The sequence below is a fragment of the Leuciscus leuciscus genome (assembly GCF_965113295.1).
Source record: "Leuciscus leuciscus genome assembly, chromosome: 7".
Taxonomy (NCBI): domain Eukaryota; kingdom Metazoa; phylum Chordata; class Actinopteri; order Cypriniformes; family Leuciscidae; genus Leuciscus; species Leuciscus leuciscus.
Window position 1 is genome coordinate 17,810,750 of NC_138731.1, and position 21,377 is coordinate 17,832,126.

The 21,377-nt window shown below is 38.5% G+C and overlaps 1 protein-coding gene across 3 annotated transcripts; it reads right to left on the reverse strand.

Moving 5' to 3' along the window:
- Positions 1-125: 125 nt before the first annotated feature.
- On the reverse strand, positions 126-19,773 carry LOC309503151 (uncharacterized protein). Of its 3 annotated transcripts, none has more exons than XM_082175870.1 (11): positions 19,476-19,773; positions 18,634-18,963; positions 18,461-18,496; positions 18,051-18,203; positions 17,928-17,965; positions 4,055-6,605; positions 3,512-3,841; positions 3,358-3,393; positions 2,915-3,064; positions 2,793-2,830; positions 126-1,505 (listed from the first exon to the last, which is right to left on the reverse strand). In XM_082175870.1, exons 6-11 carry the CDS (start codon positions 4,137-4,139, stop codon positions 1,305-1,307), a joined length of 840 nt encoding a protein of 279 aa, XP_082031996.1. In that variant the 5' UTR covers positions 4,140-6,605; positions 17,928-17,965; positions 18,051-18,203; positions 18,461-18,496; positions 18,634-18,963; positions 19,476-19,773; the 3' UTR covers positions 126-1,304. The 3 variants fall into 3 exon arrangements, with proteins under 3 accessions (XP_082031996.1, XP_082031995.1, XP_082031994.1); XM_082175869.1 differs by having other exon boundaries at positions 19,487-19,772; XM_082175868.1 differs by lacking the exons at positions 126-1,505; positions 2,793-2,830; positions 2,915-3,064; positions 3,358-3,393; positions 3,512-3,841 and having other exon boundaries at positions 4,367-6,605; positions 19,487-19,767.
- Between the last annotated feature and the right edge of the window lie 1,604 nt (positions 19,774-21,377).

Below are 21,377 nucleotides of genomic sequence, written 5' to 3' on the forward strand. Positions count from 1 at the left end.
AGTTAACACTAGTTGGCAAAAAGCAGAACAATGACTACCCAGAATCTGTAGACCTGCTCTGACTTTCGGCAACTATAGTGTTGACTCCTCTAGACTGTAAATAAAGGCAAAAATCTACATTAGGCTCAAGTCAAATCAATTCACCTTTATTTAGATACAATACAGCCTTTATACAAAACAGATTTTTTTCAAAGCTTTTCAAAGTTGTGTATTCCAACCTAGTGGATTCCAACCTTTATGATTATAATTTTGTATTTTGAATGAAGTCTTTGATGGAATGGCAAAGTCAGTGATGGAGTGCCCTCTGGTGGCTCTCAAGGGCACTCCAGCTGGTGATCGTGACAATCTGACTGTTGTTACTGCCATGATGTGACTTTTAGTATTTGTAATATTAATCTTATGAGGATTCTTTTTAACTTAATGTCATCTAATCCCTGAGTAATTTTTGAGCCATGGTATTAAACAACTACAGAAAATATTAGCTATGTATGTATAACCTTGAAATCAAAATGACAGGATGTGGCAATACATCTACACAATAGTACATTCACACAGAATAAGTCACTTCACTATGTTCCCTTATGCTTATTACTCAGAAACATAGGCAAAAACTAAACAAAATTGTATAGAGTACACTTATGTGAATTCCAGTCATGTGTACTGATTATTTTTGGTAGACTAGAGCAATATTTAGAGGTATGGCTCCATCTACTGGTTAATATAAATGGTTCATAATATTTACATTTATGCATTTGGCAGACGTTTTTATCCAAAGTGACTTACATTGCATTTCAAGGTACTCATTTTACATTCTTATCAGTTCTCAGTTCTTGCTTTCCCTGGGAATGGAACCCATGACCTTAGCGTTGCAAGTGCCAACGCTCTACTACTGTTTGAGCTACAGGAAGGCCGACGGTCATTGCCATCATCGAGCCCTTGTAGGTGTCTGTTTAAACCCTGTGGAACTTAAGCTTATAAAACAATAATATGAAATGCTTTTAAATGTGAATTTGTGTACTTATGATGTGTATTTTGACAGTCTCATCACATGTCCAAAGTTACATTTTCGTACTAAAAACTATAAAAAAAAAAATAAAAAAAGAAGAAGTACGTCGCTCTTCTGGCTCAAAACGGACCCTGATGCATTGGCAGGGTATTACATATGAGCCTCTAAAAGAACACAACACTTTTTGAAAAAATAAATGTTTCTAAATGATCACTGGATAATCAACTATACTAAACATATACATTGTACAAAGCTACATAAAGCTTTGTGTCAAGGGGAACATATTTTAAAAATGTTCTTATTGATAACTTTCCTGATGGTGTGCTGATGATTGTGCTGATGTGAAGTGAAGCAGAGATGAACATACAACCTGAACATGCTTCTCAGAGATGCATATAAGTGTAGACAGTTCAGGTGGTAAAGCAGGATGTGTTGTGGTCAGTGTTTCTTCTGTGTACTGCACACAGACAAATTCATCACACTTCAGAAGACCTGAATGCTGTAAACACAACAGAACAATAAGTTAAGAATTTAAAAATGGGCTCATTAACAGTTTATGAGTTAGAGAATTTTAGGAATTTTCGAAATTGTAATAAAAAATAAATAAATAAAAAGACAATAAAAACGGTGCTGGTTGAACGTTCGCATCTTGTAAGCCACTTTTGTTTAATACTATTTTAAAGACTCACACCCCATAGATATGAGATACATTGATAATGTTCATGTGTATGATAACATTTATGAGTAACACTCTTTGCACTAATATAATTATTTTATATATTTATTTTATAATTAGTTTGTGAGCGATATCCTAAGTTCAATTAGAGTGCATATAACTCTATGTTCTGGAAATCAATTGTATTTACATCTACGTAACTGTGGACATTTTAACATCACTGGGAAAAAAAACAAACAATAAGACATTTTTGTCTTTTGCAAGTTTTTGCATGCCAATTTTTAATCAAATTTCACAGATGGAATTAGATAAAATCTACTTAACTAGTAAATTTACAAAGAAAATAAGTTACTTTAACTTGGCCAGATAAAGTTCTTTGAGTACTTTCTACTTAAGTTCACTTTGCAATAATATGTTTCAAGTACATTTTATTCAAACAATATAACTGAATTAAGTCATTCATTTAAAGTGTATGCTTAATTGAATAATACAGTACATCTACAATTTAAAAGTAATGTGGTACTCGAACACAGAGATCTCAATACTTGGTACACAATACACAATAATGGTCACATTCGTTGGATTCTTTTTTAGTATGAATGTGTCATTTTGAGTAGAAAATGAACTCCGGATGTCACAAAAAAAGTTACTAAACCTAATAACAAAAGCAATGATAAAACAGTGTAAATACAGCTGGAAAACAGTGAAAAATGCAACCTAATTAATTATTCATAATCCCTAGTGCATGATGGGAATGGGATTATTCTTAATTTTATAACGATATACGCTTTAATTTCTACAATCTTAAAATGAGTACCAATATAGAATTTACTTTTATTTATTTCTTTTATTGCCCGAACTAATTTATGGAGGTAAAAATGACTTCTTTTTTTTTTCTGTAGTATTTACTACAACACAGAATTATTTTTTATCAGTGATGAATTTCATTCCATTTTAAAACTTTCTTCATTTCTTCATAATTTAGCCTGTTTACTGACTTGAATTTAAAAGGCTTTCAATTTAGTTCTGAGTGACATACCAGCTAGTAGTTTAAGAATTAAAAAGGTATTATGTTCACAACATTAATCAGAGTAATTTATAAAAACGTACTTGAACTTGCGCTTTCTGTGTTTTCTTTCTTCTCAAAGCTGACAGTGATCATAATGGGAGAAAGTCAGGATCATGCCAAAACTTAAATATCTCAAAATTATGAAAATGACAAAATGACTTACTTTTAAATCCAATAACACACAGGATAGAGGTGAGCATTACAATGAGAAGCAGAATCACTACACCACAGATAAAGAGATACGGCATCCACCATAGGTTTGCATTAAAGCTGGTATCAGTGTTGTCTGTGTCACTGTCTCCTTCTCTTGTTACTAAGAAAAGAAAAGGAGAAGTAATGTTTACTCTAAACTGACTGAGCATCCAAATCGCAATCGGTTTGAATCAGAGGTGGTATCTGTGTCTCTTTCTGTTGTCACTAAAAAAATCAAATAAAAAGCATCCACATTCTTTTCTAAAAGGAGAAGCAATGTCCAAGGTTGGAGCATCAACCAAATGTATATAATACAATTATATATAGTATTTTTTTTTTACTGAATCATAGAAAAGCATAGAAAAGTGGAACATTTCGCACATCACTCTGTGATTAGATTGAAACTGCTCTTACTTCCAGTGCAATACTTTTCATCTCCCAGGCTGTCATCTGAGGGAAAAACAAAACTAATTTGTTAGTTTAAAATTAAAATAAATGTGAAGTTTCATATAATTACCACAGCTGGTTTTTATTTGTTAACATAAAAAGGTTGATAGAAAATAGTTACCTGAGACAGAAATATTAATAAAATGGCTAACTGTTGTCGATTCTGGTAACTTTAGGTTACATCTGTAACGGCCGTCATGATTCTTAGTTATATTTGTGAAAGTTAAATATGAAGTCAACAGATCAGGTGCTGAATAGTTCTGTGATGATGATGACATTTGACCTCCAGACACTGGAATCCATCCTTTCGAGTTTTCTTTAGTCCAGGTAATATTGCTTGTCTGATGATCACAAAACTTCAGATTGCAGGAGATCTTGAAAGGCTTGTTTGTACAGACTTTATGAACAGCCCCTCTCTGAACTTTAAAGACAGGACATATGGGGGCATGACCTAAAACATAAAACATTGCAGCAAATGTAGAGAGACAATGACAAAAGAACACAGATATGATTCAGTTTCATCATAAACTTTACAGCCGTGATGCTAGTTGGCTCCACTTTTACTAAAAGTAAATTCAATAGAACGTTCATGAGCCCAAATTAGTCTGCGAAAATCACAGCATCAATAGTGGATTTTTTCTTGGACATATGAATATGAACTCACCTTGTGCATCAGTGTTCACATGGAGGATGAAAACTACAAACACGTCCAGGAACAAAGCTTTCTTCCTCAGGAATAGCCAATCCATCTTAAACACAAGCCAGGTATGACATAAATGGTCTCCAAAATATAAATGAATCCAGTCTAATCCTCACAGTCACACAACTAAACATTTATTTCTGTCACTGGTCTGTTTATTTTTATACTTGTGGTTTCCATTTCCTTTTCGTAACATGCACTCATCCTGTTGTGTGTGCTTTTGCACAGTGAGCTTCACATGACTTTGGACAGGAGAACATTTCTTGGTCTGTGGTGTCCTTTTTTTTTTCTTTTTTACTTCATGCAGTTATTGCACTTAAAGAATACATAAAGCAAATCCAACCATCTATACTTGTCATGTGTGACTCCAGCAGTCTCATATGTGAAAGTTTTTTTTTTTTTTTTTTTTTGAATTCTTTGTATGTAGAATCTAAATTCTTTTTATGTGTCAGTTACTCTGCTGATCCAATCTAAAGCAAAAAGCACGCTTCCCGTCCTGGCTTTTCTTTCTCTATAAATGCTTGGCAATGTGACTCAGGTATAGGCCTTTCCCCCACTGATGTATAAAGAATGGATGGTCTATACAGATTCCAAGGTTTAGCCTCTTTTATGTGTACATGCAATTTATTTGGAGGTTTGTAAAAAAAAAATGATTACCTTTGGCTAAGGAGGTAATCAAGTATAAACAACACTTCAAATTTCTCCCTTTATTTTCCATTTATATACACATATATATTCAGCAGACATGTTACCCCAATACAGAAAATATTGGTCATAGCCTTGTGAGCAATCCAACAGGATGTACAGTAAGTACATTAATGGTAAAGGTGAAGAAGAACGACAGTATAACGTATAAAAAATTTAGTTCAGAACACGACTATAACGATAAAAGCACAGAGAAACGATATCATTGAATCCCTTTAAAACAAATGTTTTCCAGCTGATGATTGATAAACACATTGACAGCCAATCAGAATCCATCCTGATTTAAAGAGCTGCATAATAAACAGAATGTTTAGGTTTGGATGGCACTAAAGTTATTGTTATAGTTATTTTTTATAGTTATTATTCTTGGTGCAAATGGGCCTTAAGTCACTTCAATATGTTTCCTTGTGACTTATCTTATAAAGTATTCAATCAACCAGTCAGCCATGTATGAACATAGTTTTGTTTCAACAATGGAAAAATACTGTAAGCCATCAGTATCAGGTCAATATGTTTCTTCAAACTGCTTAATTTTTGTGACTTTAGAGCAATGGCTCCATCTATGGGGCCAGTTGAATAAACACAGCAACTTTGTTAAGACTGTGTGTTAAGAACTAGTCTGACCAACTGTTTTACTTTTCTGATTTCTTTTAGACCAATCTATATAGTTTTATGTAACTGACTAAGACCAGTCCTAAAGAAGAAAAGTAGATGATTAACTTGTTGTCTAAGAAGTCTGCGCAACCTGATACTGGTTATTAATAATTGCCAAAAGGGTCTAAATCATTTTGTAAGTAGGGCAGTAGCAGACAGAAGGGGGAAAGAAAGGGGACAAAGGGGATTTTTTAGTGGAAAGGGGGACAAAAGTTTTTTTTTTTTTTTTTTTTTTTTTGAGTGCTGAAAGAAACACTATATTTAAATGTAATAAATTATTATTATTATTATTATTAGCATCAGGTAAAGTGGGTCCATTTTTAAAACTGTTCTGATAAATTATAATCATAAACTATCCTAGTATGAAATAAATGACTAATAAAAACAATGTTAATGACATTTAAAAAAAATAAAAAAATAATGTAAAACAACTATTAACTAAGTGTATTTTAAATCACGAGCTGACAGAACAACTGGAAATTACTAAAATACAACATATTTTCAACAACAGAGAATCAATTATGTAACAAACATAGCTGTTACATGTATTAACTTTTTCATTTTAGTGCTTAGAATGTAACAAGTCTTGAAGACAGGATATGGATGTGTTGCATTAGACACCTATGATAAGTGGTGTGAGTTTCACTCAGAAACCACACTGAACTCCAATTTTCCGTGATGTAACGAGGAAAGTAACGTCATGTGATGATTTGTACCGTGTGGTGTGAAAACATGCACACATCTCCTGCTTCCTGTTAGCCAGACAGTACTGTACAGCTTCACAAAACTTGAAAATGCTGCTTAACTTTGTCTGGTTGTATAACCCACAGAGGTGATATCAGGAGACCCGGATTGATGCATACTCTGAAAACTCCTCTCTTGTCTGACGGGGTGCAGTAGATGATGGTGTTGGTGTGAGGTGATTCAGAGATGCATATACAACCTGGCTTGATCTGTTATCTCTCCTGTTGGACAAACAATCATCACCCCCGCAATCTGACAGATGTGATGTAGACTGTACAGGTGGTGATGTTGAACTGCATGTGTTGCTGTCATGAGAGTGCTGATGTCTTTCTTCTGAGTACTGGACACAGACAAATTCATCATGCTTCAGAACTCTGGGGCTCGGCGACGACAAGACAGTTGTTGCTGTATACTGCAAACATAACAGGACAATCATTAACAAAGTGCATATGGTTGTGCAAAAATCATTATTTAAGAATTAAATAGTGGTAACACTTTACAATACGGGTGCACTAAATATGCATTAATTCATGCACAGATATAACTAAACCATTAATTTATGATTACTGAATCAGCACAGCAACTAATAAAGAGTCTATATGATTAATAGATTAAGTAATATGTGAATTGCTATTAATTGAATGACTCATCATGTATTAATTCCAATAAGGTAAGTCGTCACCTTCATTTAGCACTTTTAACAATATAGATTGTTTCAAAGCAGCTTTACAGTGATAATAGGAAATTAAAGTAACAGAGATTGTTTTGGCTTTACAGCAGCTCTAGAATAAAGATATTGTCCAGCTAAAGTTAGTTTTGATTGATTCACTTCCGTTGCAAAGATCATTAGTTATTAACTCAGGGGCCGCTAACACGACACCGTTCTAGCTGAAAACAGAAAACGTTTACTGTGAAATGCTTTTCCAATTTTTTTTTTAAAGGACGAGTTCGGTATTTTACACTTAAAGCCCTGTTTTCAGATCGTTTCTGATGAAATACAATGGTTAAGATTGAAATTTGGACAAATTGGACAGGTTTTATCGTAGTTTTTCATCCAATACAAGTCAATGGAGTTGGACAAAAACTACGATAAAACCTGTTGGAAAGCATCTTTTGCAGCGATTTTTGTGTGAGCATATCACATTGTGGAGGTGGGGGGGTGCTACCACAGAAACCGAAAATTCTCGGGCCAGCAGCATTTGTCCAAATTTCAATCTTAACCATTGTATTTCATCAGAAACGATCTGAAAACAGGGCTTTAAGTGTAAAATACCGAACTTGTCCTTTAAACTTGCACCTTGGAACCTATTTCAAAGTTTGCGTTCTTGAGCCACCAAACACTGTTGTCGTGCAAATGAATGGCCAGAACAATGGAAGTAAAATAATGCCAAATGTTTTTGAAACAAAAAAGCCTGTTGAATTGCACTACTTGAAAAACATATGCATTGCATTAACCATGGTTGCATTTTAATGCATTGTATTTTTAGGGCTTACATTTTTATGGGCTGAAATTCAGCATGGTTGAATATTTAAGCTGTGAATATTTCAATTCAAAACATTTCAAACACATTTTCATTATTAAAAATTCAATAATCCATATTCCCCTTTCATATTTCACTTCCAAAATAGTTAAACTGTTTAAAAAAACAACCTACAATATTCAACAGGCAATTTTTGGTCCATTTTATTTCGCTTTGCAAATTCGCTTCCACAAATTCAGTGGTTCAAATTTGACAGAAAATTCTATGTTGACATCCAGGAACTGCAGGAAAAGCAGTAGATTGTCGAGCATACTCTCCATCTGCTGTTAGTCCACCTCACCAGCAGGGGGTGCAAACGCGTGTGTTGTTGACGAAGACCAACAACAGTTAGAGCAAGCCATTCATTCATAAAACTAATTTACAGCAATGTAAGTGTATTTGTGATTATTTTGACGACTGTTTTATGTTAAATTCAGTGTCTTCACGGTTACTTTTCCTGTGTAGCCTACATGCATCTTTCTCTACCGTGAACAAGATTATAATGTTATTCCCCGATGCGGATGTACAGATCCAATGTTACATTTTGAGGTTGACATATATTTCTCTTGGTTGTTTAGTTGCCTTAACTTTATATTGTGGCAATGTGCTGCATGCAGTAGGATATAGGGTTTCCCTCAATACTTCAGGATTCCCCTTCTGGACATAAAACGCTTAACGTAGCTTAATGTACTAATACAGTGATATTAAAAACCAAACTCGCAGGCAAGCAGATGGACTCAGAATATGAACTTAACGCGCAAAGTTTAATGCTGAGCGTTTCCCTGTGATAGACTGGCATAAAGTTGGCTTGACTTTGGACATTCGCACATTTAGGGACCGTCTCTAAAGTGTATTCGACTTTGGTATTCACGTTTCTAACTTCAATAGCATTTGAATAGAACGACTTACAGTCACAAAACCAACTGTAAAGTGTTCATGTAGTGTCAGGCATTATGTGCACCCTTTAGATTTTTGATATTTATTCAAATAAATTGAAGTTTGCTATTGAAGTTAGATTATAAACGTGTATGCCAATGTTGTATGCAACTTTAGAGACGGTCCCTAAATGTGCGAATGTCCAATGTCAAGCCAATTTACATTTAGACTACATTTAGACATTTAGCAGATGCTTTTATCCAAAGCGACTTACAGTTAAACTAACGGAGGACAACAATATACAAGTGCTATGACTCTTCCCAGTTTAATCTAATGCAGTACACGTAGGCATACTTATATATAGCGTTTTGTCCCGACGGAAGGGGAATCCTTGAGTATGATGAGGTATATGCTGATTTCACGCAGCTGCCATTTTGAAATCGAAAGTGAGGCTCCGGTGGGAAGAACCCCGGAAGTAAAGATAAACAACTACCAACCTGAAGCTGCTGCCGCGATTAACACTATTGGATGTTAATATCCAATATAGGATATGTATATAGTTCTTTTTTTACTTTCTGAATTATATATAAAAAATAATTTTTATTTATAAATGAATTTCACTGTAGCCTATATGGTCTAAAGTATGAAAGAAATGTATGTACAGTTTTAGAATAACTCATTTTATACATTAAACACAACAATACGCCATCACATTCAAGACTCTCCTGTGATTAAAGGCGACACTTCCGGTTCCCTTTCGAAAGGGAACTCTACACTACGTCAGAATGACGCTATGGGGAACGCCTCAGGCGTGACAGGTGTCTGAAATAAATATCAACTCACGTCAATCATGTTGACCGGCGACAGCCCGTGAATCATCAGCTTGATTGATTAACGCGCGACCTGGATGTATAAAGGGGAGCCTTGCACACATGACAACATCTTTTCGTCTTCAGGGACTGTTTGTCTGTTTTGAGAATATCGCTGAAGCGCGCGGGAGGCTCTCTCGAGAGCCTCTTGTGCAAACTGTGAGCGTTTTTCATTTAAAGATGCTCCGCTCTCGTCGGACCCTTTTCTCGAGGGAGGAGGGTTCAGCATCTGAGCCCCTTGGTGCGCGCGATCTGTGAAACAATACTGTTTGGGTACGAGGCGTTCACAGTCAGTTCCTGAGGGTGCTGGCAGTGTTCATTAAGAAATATCTCGGCGCGCGTAAAAAAAAAAAAAAAAAATCCGTGCGCTGTCGGATGTTTCAACCTCGCACCTGTTGACTTTCTTCTCGAGGGATGAAAGCCAAATATATTTTAACGGCTCGTTTCTCGCGCTTGCCGAGGCAGTGTGTAGACTACGAGAACGTATACATGTTAAAACAGTATTGTCTGGTGATTATGGCTGCATTTAATTCTATGAATTAAAATGATGGAATATTATCTGACTTTTAAGAAGTTAGATATTTAGTAATTCAGCCTATCATCCAGATCGCGTTATCCAGTGTTTTTGGCTGCATTTTAATTGAGGAATTAAAATGATGAGCAGTGAACAAAAAGAGCAGGTGTAATTCTGGTCTTTTTGTAAAATATGAAATTAACATATTTCTGTTTCTTTTCAGACCACGTCTCCTTTTTTAGAGTCTGGGGCAAAATGTTGTGGGTAAGAGAGTAAATCTAAAGATTTCTTCGATGGTCAGGTAGTAGGTCTTATCAGGCCTCCTTGACCAGACAGTCCCCATTTTGCAACCGGACAGCGCTTGGGCCTCCCTGAGGTGAGCTCCCAGGAATTGACTGTCAAGGAGTAATGTGGTTATCAGGTTATAGGCCTCACTAGGCCTTCCTGAATATGAGCTTCCACATACTATGGTTGAATGAGCTCCCACATATTATGGTTATCAGGTTATAGGCCTCACTAGGCCTTCCTGAATATGAGCTCCCACATACTGTGGTTATCAAGTTATAGGCCTCTCCAGGCCTTCTTGAATATAGCTCCCATATAATGTGGTTATCAGGTCATAGGCCTCACTAGGCCTTCCTGAGTATGAGCTCCCACATACTGTGGTTGAATGAGCTCCCACATACTGTGGTTATCAAGTTATAGGCCTCACCAGGCCTTCTTGAATATGAGCTCCCACATACTGTGGTTATCAGGTCATAGGCCTCACTAGGCCTTCCTGAGTATGAGCTCCCACATACTGTGGTTGAATGAGCTCCCACATACTGTGGTTATCAAGTTATAGGCCTCACCAGGCCTTCTTGAATATGAGCTCCCACATACTGTGGTTATCAGGTCATAGGCCTCACTAGGCCTTCCTGAGTATGAGCTCCCACATACTGTGGTTATCAGGTCAGAGGCCTCACCAGGCCTTCCTGAATATGAGCTCCCACATACTGTGGTTGAATATGAGCTCCCACATTCTGTGGTTGAATATGAGCTCCCACATACTGTGGTTGAATATGAGCTCCCACATACTGTAGTCGCCAGGGTATAGGCCTCACCAGACCTTCCTGGTTATGAGCTTCCACATGTCAGGTTACAGGCCTCATCTGGCCTTCCTGAATGTGAGTTCCCGCATACTGTGGTCACCAGGTTACAGGCCTCACCGGCCTTCCTGAATATGAGCTCCCACACACAGTGGTCGCCAGGTTACAGGCCTCGCCAGGCCTTCCTGGTTATGAGCTCCCACATACTGTGGTCGCCAGGTTACAGGCCTCACCGGCCTTCCTGGTGATGGGCTTCTACATGTCTGGTTACAGGCCTCACCTGGCCTTCCTGAATGTGAGCTTCCACATACTGTGGCCGCCAGGTTACAGGCCTCACCCGGCCTTCCTGAGTATGAGCTCCCACACACCGTGGTCGCAGGTCTTCCTAGTTATGAGCTTCCTCATGTCAGGTTATAGGCCTCATCCGGCCTTCTTGAATGTGAGTTCCCACTTACTGTGGTCACCAGGTTTCAGGCCTCATAGGCCTTCCTGAGTATGAGCTCCCACATACTGTGGTCACCAGGTTACAGGCCTCACAGGCCTTCCTGAGTATGAGCTCCCACATACTGTGGTCGCCAGGTTTCAGGCCTCACAGGCCTTCCTGAGTGTTAAGCTCCCACATTCAGTGGTCACCAGGCTTCAGGCTTCCTAAAGGCCTTCCTGGTTATGAGTTTTCACATGTCAGGTTACAGGCCTCTCCAGGCCTTCCTGAATGTGAACTCCCACGCACTGTGGTCGCTAGGGTTTAGGCCTCACTGGTTGTGAGCTTCCACATGTCAGGTTGCAGGCCTCATCAGGCCTTCCTGAATGTGAGCTCCCACGCATTGTCCATCAGGTTATAGGCCTCATCTGGCCTTCCTGATCATGGGTTCCCACATGCTGTGGTTGCCAGGTTACAGGCCTCACCGGCCTTCCTGAGTACGAGCTCCCACATGCTGTTGTCGCCAGGTTAGAGGCCTCACCAGGCCTTCCTGGATTCGGACTGGCATAAGTACACGCACTTTCGTTTTGTTTACTTTCTAAAATCCATATTTATGGTAAGGGTAATGCGCTTCCGCTTCATTCCCTTTTTTACGTGGCTCAGACTCCGGTTCTTCACCTCGAGTCCCACTCTAAATGCGTCTTGTTGTCACTGTTTTACGACAGACGCCTCCCTTTTAAGCTATCTCCCACATTCTGTGGTTACAGGCCTTGTTAGGCCTTTCTGAAGGTAGCCCCACATTGTGTGGCTGTCAGGTTACAGGCCTCTCCGGCCTTCCTGTAAACAAGCTCCCACTTACTGTGGTCGCCAGGTTTTAGGCCTCACAGGCCTTCCTGAGTATGAGCTCCCACACACCGTGGTCGCAGGTCTTCCTAGTTATGAGCTTCCTCATGTCAGGTTATAGGCCTCATCCGGCCTTCTTGAATGTGAGTTCCCACTTACTGTGGTCACCAGGTTTCAGGCCTCATAGGCCTTCCTGAGTATGAGCTCCCACATACTGTGGTCGCCAGGCTTCAGGCTTCCTAAAGGCCTTCCTGGTTATGAGTTTTCACATGTCAGGTTACAGGCCTCTCCAGGCCTTCCTGAATGTGAACTCCCACTCATTGTGGTCGCTAGGGTTTAGGCCTCACTGGTTGTGAGCTTCCACATGTCAGGTTGCAGGCCTCGTCAGGCCTTCCTGAATGTGAGCTCCCACGCATTGTCCATCAGGTTATAGGCCTCATCTGGCCTTCCTGATCATGGGTTCCCACATGCTGTGGTTGCCAGGTTACAGGCCTCACCGGCCTTCCTGGATACGAGCTCCCACAGTCTGTGGTCGTCAGGTCACAGGCCTCAGGGGCCTTCCTGAGAATGAGCTCCCACTTACTGTGGTCGTCAGGTTATAGGCCTCACTAGGCCTTCCTGAATATGGAGTGATGAAGTACATGCACCGTTTACTTCATCTATTTTTCTTAGACCCATGCTTATGGTAAGTCACACGACTAACGTCCTGTGTACTTTCTAAAATCCATTTTATGGTAAGGGTCATGCGCTGTACGCTTTGGTCCCTTCCTATGTGGCTCAGACCCTGGTCTTTCACCTCGGGTCCCACTCTAGTTGCGTCCTGTCGTCACGTATATTACGACAGACGCCTTCCGCTAGCTAACTTCCACATTCTGATGAGCTCCCACACACTGTGGTCACCGTGTTACAGGCCTCACCGGCCTTCCCGAGTATGAGCTCCCACATGCTGTGGTCGCCAGGTTACAGGCCTCATCAGGCCTTCTTGGATTCAGAATGGCTAAGTACATGCACTTTCTTTCATGTACTTTCTACAATCCATATTATGGTAAGGGTTGTGCGCTGTACGCTTAATTCCCTTTCTTACGTGGCCCAGACTTCGGTTCTAGGGCCTTTCTGAAAATAAGCTCCCACAGGTTGTGGTCACCAGGTTTCAGGCCTCATCGGCCTTCCTGAGTAATGAGCTCCCACATGCTGTGGTCGCCAGGTTACAGGCCTCATCGGCCTTCCTGAGTATGAGCTCCCACATGCTGTGGTCGCCAGGTTACAGGCCTGACCGGCCTTCCTGATATGAGCTCCCACCTACTGTGGTAGCCAGGTTTTCAGGCCTCACCAGGCCTTCCTGGATTCGGAATGGCTAAGCACACACACTTTCGTGTCGTGTACTTTCTAAAATTCATATTTATGGTAAGGGTTATGCGCTGTCCGCTTCATTCCCTTTTTTACGTGGCTCAGACTCCGGTTCTTCACCTTGGGTCCCACTCTAGATGCGTCTTCTGTCGCAATGTCTTACGACAGGCGCCTCCCTTTCAAGCTATCTCCCACATTATGTGGTTACAGGTAGGCCTTTCTGAAGCAGTGACTGTCAGGTTACAGGCCTCTCCGGCTTTCCTGAATATGAGCTCCCACATGTTGTGGTCGCCAGGTTACAGGCCTCACCGGCCTTCCTGATATGAGCTCCCACATGCTGTGGTCGCCAGGTCAGAGGCCTCACCGGCCTTCCTGAAGGTAAGCTCCCACATATTGTGGTTGAATACAAGCTCCCCCATGTTGTGGTCGCCAGGTTAGAGGTCCTACCAGGCCTTCCTGGAGGTAAGCTCCCTTTAGGCCCTCACAGGCCTCCTCAGTGTTTTGAAACACAAACACTGGGTAGATCCATGGATCGAGTAGAGAAACTCCCCTCGCTGGCAAGGGTTGTAAAGCACTATGCTGAGTCATACTCTCCAGGATGTCCCGTCTCTGAGATCCGGGCTGAGTGGTTCACTGCCTGCTTCGCAGTCCCTTGGGTTGGATGCCTTTCTAAGGCAAGTGTCCAGAGGCTCTGTCTTCGGACAGACAGGAAGTGGCCAGACTGTAGTGTCTTATGTAGTGACACCAGGTCAGGCCTGCCTGGTGGCATTTCAGGTGGCACGTTCCCCTGAATAGTGACTGGCTGGGGTTCCCTCGGGTCCCCTAGCCACATTCCCTAGAAGGGACCCTTTCTAGTTTGAATTGTGGTCCTAGGCCTTTGAGCTGGCCCAGGTAAACCTTCCCTTAAAACTGTGAGATTTTCTGTGGTATCCCTTAGCTTGGGCGATGACCGTAGGGAATGCTGTCACTGACAGCCCAGACCTGAGGGCATGCACTCCCCTTAGCATGGTGGCGTTGGTATATCGTTCCCCATAGCGTCATTCTGACGTAGTGTAGAGTTCCCTTTCGAAAGGGAACGTCTCAGGTTACGACTGTAACCTATGTTCCCTGAGAACAGGGAACGAGACACTACGTCTTCCTGCCATGCCTCGGGGCCTGCCTGCAACAGTCCCTTCAGACGATAGGATGTTGTCATGTGTGCAAGGCTCCCCTTTATACATCCAGGTCGCGCGTTAATCAATCAAGCTGATGATTCACGGGCTGTCGCCGGTCAACATGATTGACGTGAGTTGATATTTATTTCAGACACCTGTCACGCCTGAGGCGTTCCCCATAGCGTCATTCTGACGTAGTGTCTCGTTCCCTGTTCTCAGGGAACATAGGTTACAGTCGTAACCTGAGACGTTTTCTTCCCACCGGAGTTTCGCTTTCGATTTCAAAATAACGGCTGCGTGAAATCAGCGTATTAAGGGGAAACCGATTTAATCCCGTTCAATGTAGAGAAAGCTGATAACATGTAGGCTACACAGGGAAAGTAACAATAAAGTTACTGAATGAAACATAAACACAGCTTTTCCTGCAGTTCCTGGATGTCAATGTTGAATTTACTGTTGAATTTGAACCACTGAATTTGTGGTAGCGAATTTGCAAAGCGAAATAAAATGGACCGAAAATTGCCTGTTGAATATTATAGGTTGTATTTTTAAACAGTTTTACTATTTTGGAAGTGAAATATGAAAGGTGAATATGGATTATTGAATTTTTAATAATGAAAATGTGTTTGAAATGTTTTGAATTGAAATATTCACAGCTTAAATATTGTTGAATTTCAGCCCATAAAAATGCAAGCCCTAAAAATACAATGCATTAAAATGCAAGCATGGTTAAGCAATGCCTATTTTTTTTCCCCAAGTAGTGTAATTCAACAGGCTTTTTTGTTTCAAAAACATTTGGCATTATTTTACTTCCATATAGAACACATTAAAAGTTTTCTGTTTTCAGTCATCTTCAAAACTTGAATCCGTGAAAATGGTGACGGCGTGCACATGCACATCATGTGTTTAGTCTAGGTATGCGCATTTGAATATACTGTATATGTGTGAAGGTGCAATATATATTTATAGTTATAGCGGCTAAGTTACTCAATCCAATAATCAAACCGCTGAGAGACTAAGACAGGGACTTTATGCACTTGTGACGCATAAAATAAACATCGTTGAAGAATAAACTTTTTATTGCACAGACCGATGTCTCTTGATGTTACAAAGTTTAGTGGTCAACAAAGAATACATTGTCCCTGCTCACCCCCTCCACCTATCTCAATCAGTGAACAGGTGACTAATATTCACATTCCTACAAAATCCCGTGACCCCCCCACCATGATCACGTGACAATCAAAAACGTTACCTCTTTCATGTCTACTACAGTAGTCTTTCTTGTAATTTGTAGTCTTTCTTTACAAATTGACCTCACCAAATTACTTGTCTGGCCTGCATAATACAGAATTTTTAGTCGCTTCTGCGTATCCATGCAAACTGGAATCATTTTGATGGTTTATCTGTACATAAGGGAAGGAGAAGGAGGCCTTCACAGGGGAGATTGAAACATTTTTGTTGTTTTTTTTCAGGACAAAAAAATGCTAAACTTTGACAAAAGTAATTTTTATTGTTATAATTGTGATTTCATAATATGTAGAAATGAATACAACTGGGAAAACTTGTGAAAAGATGTCTTTCAGTTAGCCATCTACTGGTTCAAGGGATGGTTCGGAGTAAAATCAACCTAGGGTCCTTTGCACCATGACCTCGAGCCCTCGAGCCCCCCCCCCCCCCCCCCCAGAAGCCTTTTTTCCCTTGGTTGAGCTAGAGCTTATTTAGAGATATCAACCGGATGCAGGCTTAGTGCAGGCGCTAATGGATCCTTGGATGTATCTCGTAAATTACCCCACTAATAATGCCCAGAATGGTACCAAACTTATACAGTAGTACAAATAGGTTCTGTACTCATAAAACAATAGCAATAGCATGAGCCATCAGGCAAGTGTTATTTAAATAAACTCCTGATGTACTTACAAACTTTCTAATGCCTTAGAAAGTTTGTAAGTACATCAGGAGTTTATTTAAATGAGGGGGGTGTTTGGCTCGAGGTCATGGTGCAAAGGACCCTAGGTTGATTTTACTCCGAACCATCCCTTTAAAGTGATAATTTATTACTTTTAAAACTGCATTTTCCATGGGCAAAAATCTTACACTAAACCATGTCAAATTATCCATGTTATCCCCATGAATGAAAGTTAGAAATGTGGGTCTTTATACAGTGAATTTTAGATAAAAAGCTGTTTTTGTTTAAAACCATTTTTTTAAAATGTATTTATATACATTAAAAAAATTATAGTAAATCTATTTCTAATACTACTATACTAAATACATTTGTTTATAAATAAAGATTGATCTGTTGAAAGTAGTTATTTTGAGTTAGATGGCAAATGTTCTCCTCCTATTCAAATTTGACATTGAGGGGGTGCATTCAACATTTGCCGCACATTCAAATATAATTTTCAAGAAAAAAAAAAAAGAAAAAAAAAACCTGGGGAAAATAAATACAAAACATGTTCACATAGGGCACTATTAACACAACTATATGCATGAACCCAATCAGAAAAATTTGGGCACAAATGGGTTAAAAGATATTAAACACAGTTAACATAATATTACAGAAAATTCCCATCTACCTAAATTCCTAAATTCCCATTTAAGGTTCCCATCTTTTAAGCTGCTTTTGTTTGACTTCATTTTGAAGGTTTAATTAGAATATTATTGGGAATTGTGTACTGTTGGACCAATAATAATGAAACGACAGAAAATAATAAGTTAATTTAGTAAATACAATTACATTTTGATTAATTACAAATGTCTAAATGCTGGCATTTCAAACATTGGTTGCTAATGTCATGTGTAAATTAATTTAGTGTGTGATAACATGTAATTTATACAAAACATTATGACTTAACTGTATTAAACTTGACTTAACTTCATATAGCAGTTTATGAATTTCCTTTCATTTAATTCTGTAATTCTACATTCATAAAATCAAAATCAAGGTACAATTCCACATCTTGTGCAATTCCAGTCAAAAACTGAATTGGAATTAAAAATACATGAAAAAAAAATTCTGAATGGCACACTGACTGGTTGTTTAATAATTAAAAAGGTACAGTATTTTCACAACATTAATCAGAGTAATTTATAAAAACGTACCTGAACCTGCGCTTTCTTTGTTTTCCTTCTTCTCAAAGCTGACAGTGATCAGTAAAGGGACAAAGTCAGGATCATGCTAAAACTTAAATATCTCAAAATAATCAAAAGCTCAAAATGACTTACTTTTACATCCATTAATACACAGGATAAAGATGAGCATTAATATGAAAACAGGAATCACTACAGCCATACAGATAAAGAGATAAGGCATCCACCATAGGTTTGCATTAAAGCTGGTATCAGTGTTGTCTGTGTCACTGTCTCCTTCTCTTGTTACTAAGAAAAGAAAAGGAGAAGTAATGTTTACTCTAAACTGACTGAGCATCCAAATCGCATCCATGGTTCATTCAGGATAACTGGGACTTTTCCTGTCATCTCAATAGCAAAAACTGTTGCATATTACACAAATTCATCCATGTACTAATACTTATTTTTTCTTGAATTGAATCATAATGTTTTTTTTGTTTTGTTTTATCAACATTTTTAAGAAGAACATGTACATCACTCTGTGATTAGATTGAAACTGCTCTTACTTCCAGTGCAATATTTTTCATCTCCCAGGCTGTCATCTGTGGAAAAAAACAAAACTAAGTTGTTAGTTTAAAATAAAAATGAATTTGAAGTTTCATATAATTACCACAGCTGGTTTTGACAGCCTTACATAATCTTATTTGTTAACATAAAAAAGTTGATAGAAAATAGTTACCTGAGACAGAAATATTAATAAAATGGCTAACTGTTGTCGATTCTGGTAACTTTAGTTCACATCTGTAGAGGCCGTCATGATTCTTAGTTATATTTGTGAAAGTTAAATATGAAGTCAACAGATCAGGTGCTGAATAGTTCTGTGATGATGATGACATTTGACCTCCAGACACTGGAATCCATCCATTCAAGTTGTCTTTAGTCCAGGTAATATTGCTTGTCTGATGATCACAAAACTTCAGATTGCAGGAGATCTTGAAAGGCTTGTTTGTACAGACTTTATGAACAGCCCCTCTCTGAACTTTAAAGACAGGACATATGGGGGCATGACCTAAAACATAAAACATTGCAGCATTATCCTCATTGTATGAAGACAATAACAACAGTATAAAGTTACAATATAAAACAATTACATGTTTTTAAAAAAAAAAGAGACAATGCTATGGAAATGAACATAAACTTTCCACTTTACTGCTTTGCTGTATGCAGCAGTTCAGCAAACAGACTATAAATGTCCAACAGTAAAACATTTGCTTTTAAGCATTTGTTACACTGAAAAATTACACTGATTTATGTTATCAAGAATTTGATAACATAAATCTTTTTTTGCAATAATGTCTACAAATGAAAAGTGTCTGGAAATCTAAACTAAAACGTGGTTTTAAACATACCATTTTTGCTTGTTATGTCACCTAAAATACTCATTAGGACTGTGAAATATATTTGAATTTATTGAACTTATGTTTTCAACTCCACTTGCAACTTTTATTTGAAAAATTCCTTCTGCACCTCCACATTTGGTTAAACTTTTACTAAAATTCTGATTCAATAGAGTATTCTCACCTTGAACTCACCTTGTGCATCAGTGTTCACATGGAGGATGAAAACAACAAACACGTCCAGGAACAAAGCTTTCTTCCTCAGGTATAGCCAATCCATCTTAAACACAAGCCAGGTATGATAAAAAATGGTTTCAAAATATAACTTAATCCAGTCTAATCCTCACAGTCACCATGTAAATCACACAACTAAACACTTATTTCTGTCACTTGTGCTGTTCATTCTTATACTTGTGGTTTCCATTTCCTTTACCTACGCACTATGCACTCATCCTGCTCCGTGTGCTTTTGCAGATGTAAAGAGTGAGCTACACATGATTTTGGACAGGAGAGCACTTTTGCTCTGTGGTTTTGTTGTTTTGCATACTTGATGTACAGTTATTACACCTTACTGGAGCACAAACACCCATTGCTGTTTATACAATGTACGTGAAAAACAACCTCACACATACAAATGTTGTTAAAATATCAAGTTATATTGAATATTATAAATAGTTATAAAGGTTCTTGTCTGGTTAAACTTAAACTTCGTGTCTGAACTTATTATACAAAGCTCATTCAACCATAAGCATGCAACCCTGAGCATGTGACTGGAAAAACAAACACAACGTGTGTGTGTGTGCACCCAGGTAAACCCTATGTTATGAGCGTTGGCACGCAAAGATGGCAATATGCAAAATCTTTGTCCGTGTGGGGACATTTTTTGGTCCCCATGAATAAAACAGCTTATAAATCAGACTAAAAGATGTTTTTTGAAAATATAAAAATGCAGAAAGTTTTCTGTGATGGGTAGGTTAAGGTTTAGGGGATAGAATATACACTTTGTCCAGTATAAAAATCATTATATGGAAAGTCCCCATAAAACAGGAAAACACAACGTGTGCGCTCGTGTGTGTGTGTGTGTGTGTGTGTGTGTGTGTGTGTGTGTGTTTTGTTACCATGATCTAGACAATGTGTTAAGCATGGTACCCATTTCAAAGCCATACCGAAAAGAGACAAACTTGTTTCGGTAAAACAAAACAGTGAAATATAAACTCAAATGTTTTAAATACTATAGCAGTTGTGACATATAATGTCTTTTTTATGAAAAGGTATGGCACAAATATGATAAATAAACTCATAAGAGTAAGAAACAAAGCAATAATTACAAGAATGTTTCTTGTACACACCTGTGTAGTTGCACAATCAACATGCCAAACATATTTCAACGGTGCAACATGTTCTTGACAGACTTCATTCAATGAAGCTTTAAAACTGTATTAGACAGAAATGCTTCAGACAGAACACTATTCTTTTAACTTTTTTGCTCATCAGCCAAGTTGCTAGTGGTTTTCCAAAGTTACTAGCCACTCAGCATTTTCACTGACCACAATGTTGACATCGATACCATGGCGAAAAACTGCCATATAGATATTTTTAATATCATCTCATAATTTGGCAGCAGGTATATTAGGCTCCCGTCACTTTAAGACCTGCCTCACGGATCCATTATACTGTTACACGCGTTTTCTCGTTTACATTCTCTTTAAACATAACTGACTTAATTCCTAATTGAAGAACTGAATGAAAATAGCATAGCCTGAAAGGACAACTTGTGGATTGATATATGCCATTCTCATAAAATACATATTTTACAGTCACTATTATGCAAAATGAAATCCACTGTATCGTAGTATAGCCCCACTTGGCAACCCTGGATGGTTAAGTGCATTCAAAACTTTAAGTTGTACTGTAGCTTTGAAATTTGTGTTCTTTGAATTCAGCCAAGAAATCAATCTGTGACATTTATCCTCTGTCTATCGGTTACACATCAAAAAAAAAATCAAAAAAAAATAATAATAATCCTGGCAATTGTGCGCAGCAGTGGTGTATCTGAGGATTTTACAATAATAATAACAACACATTG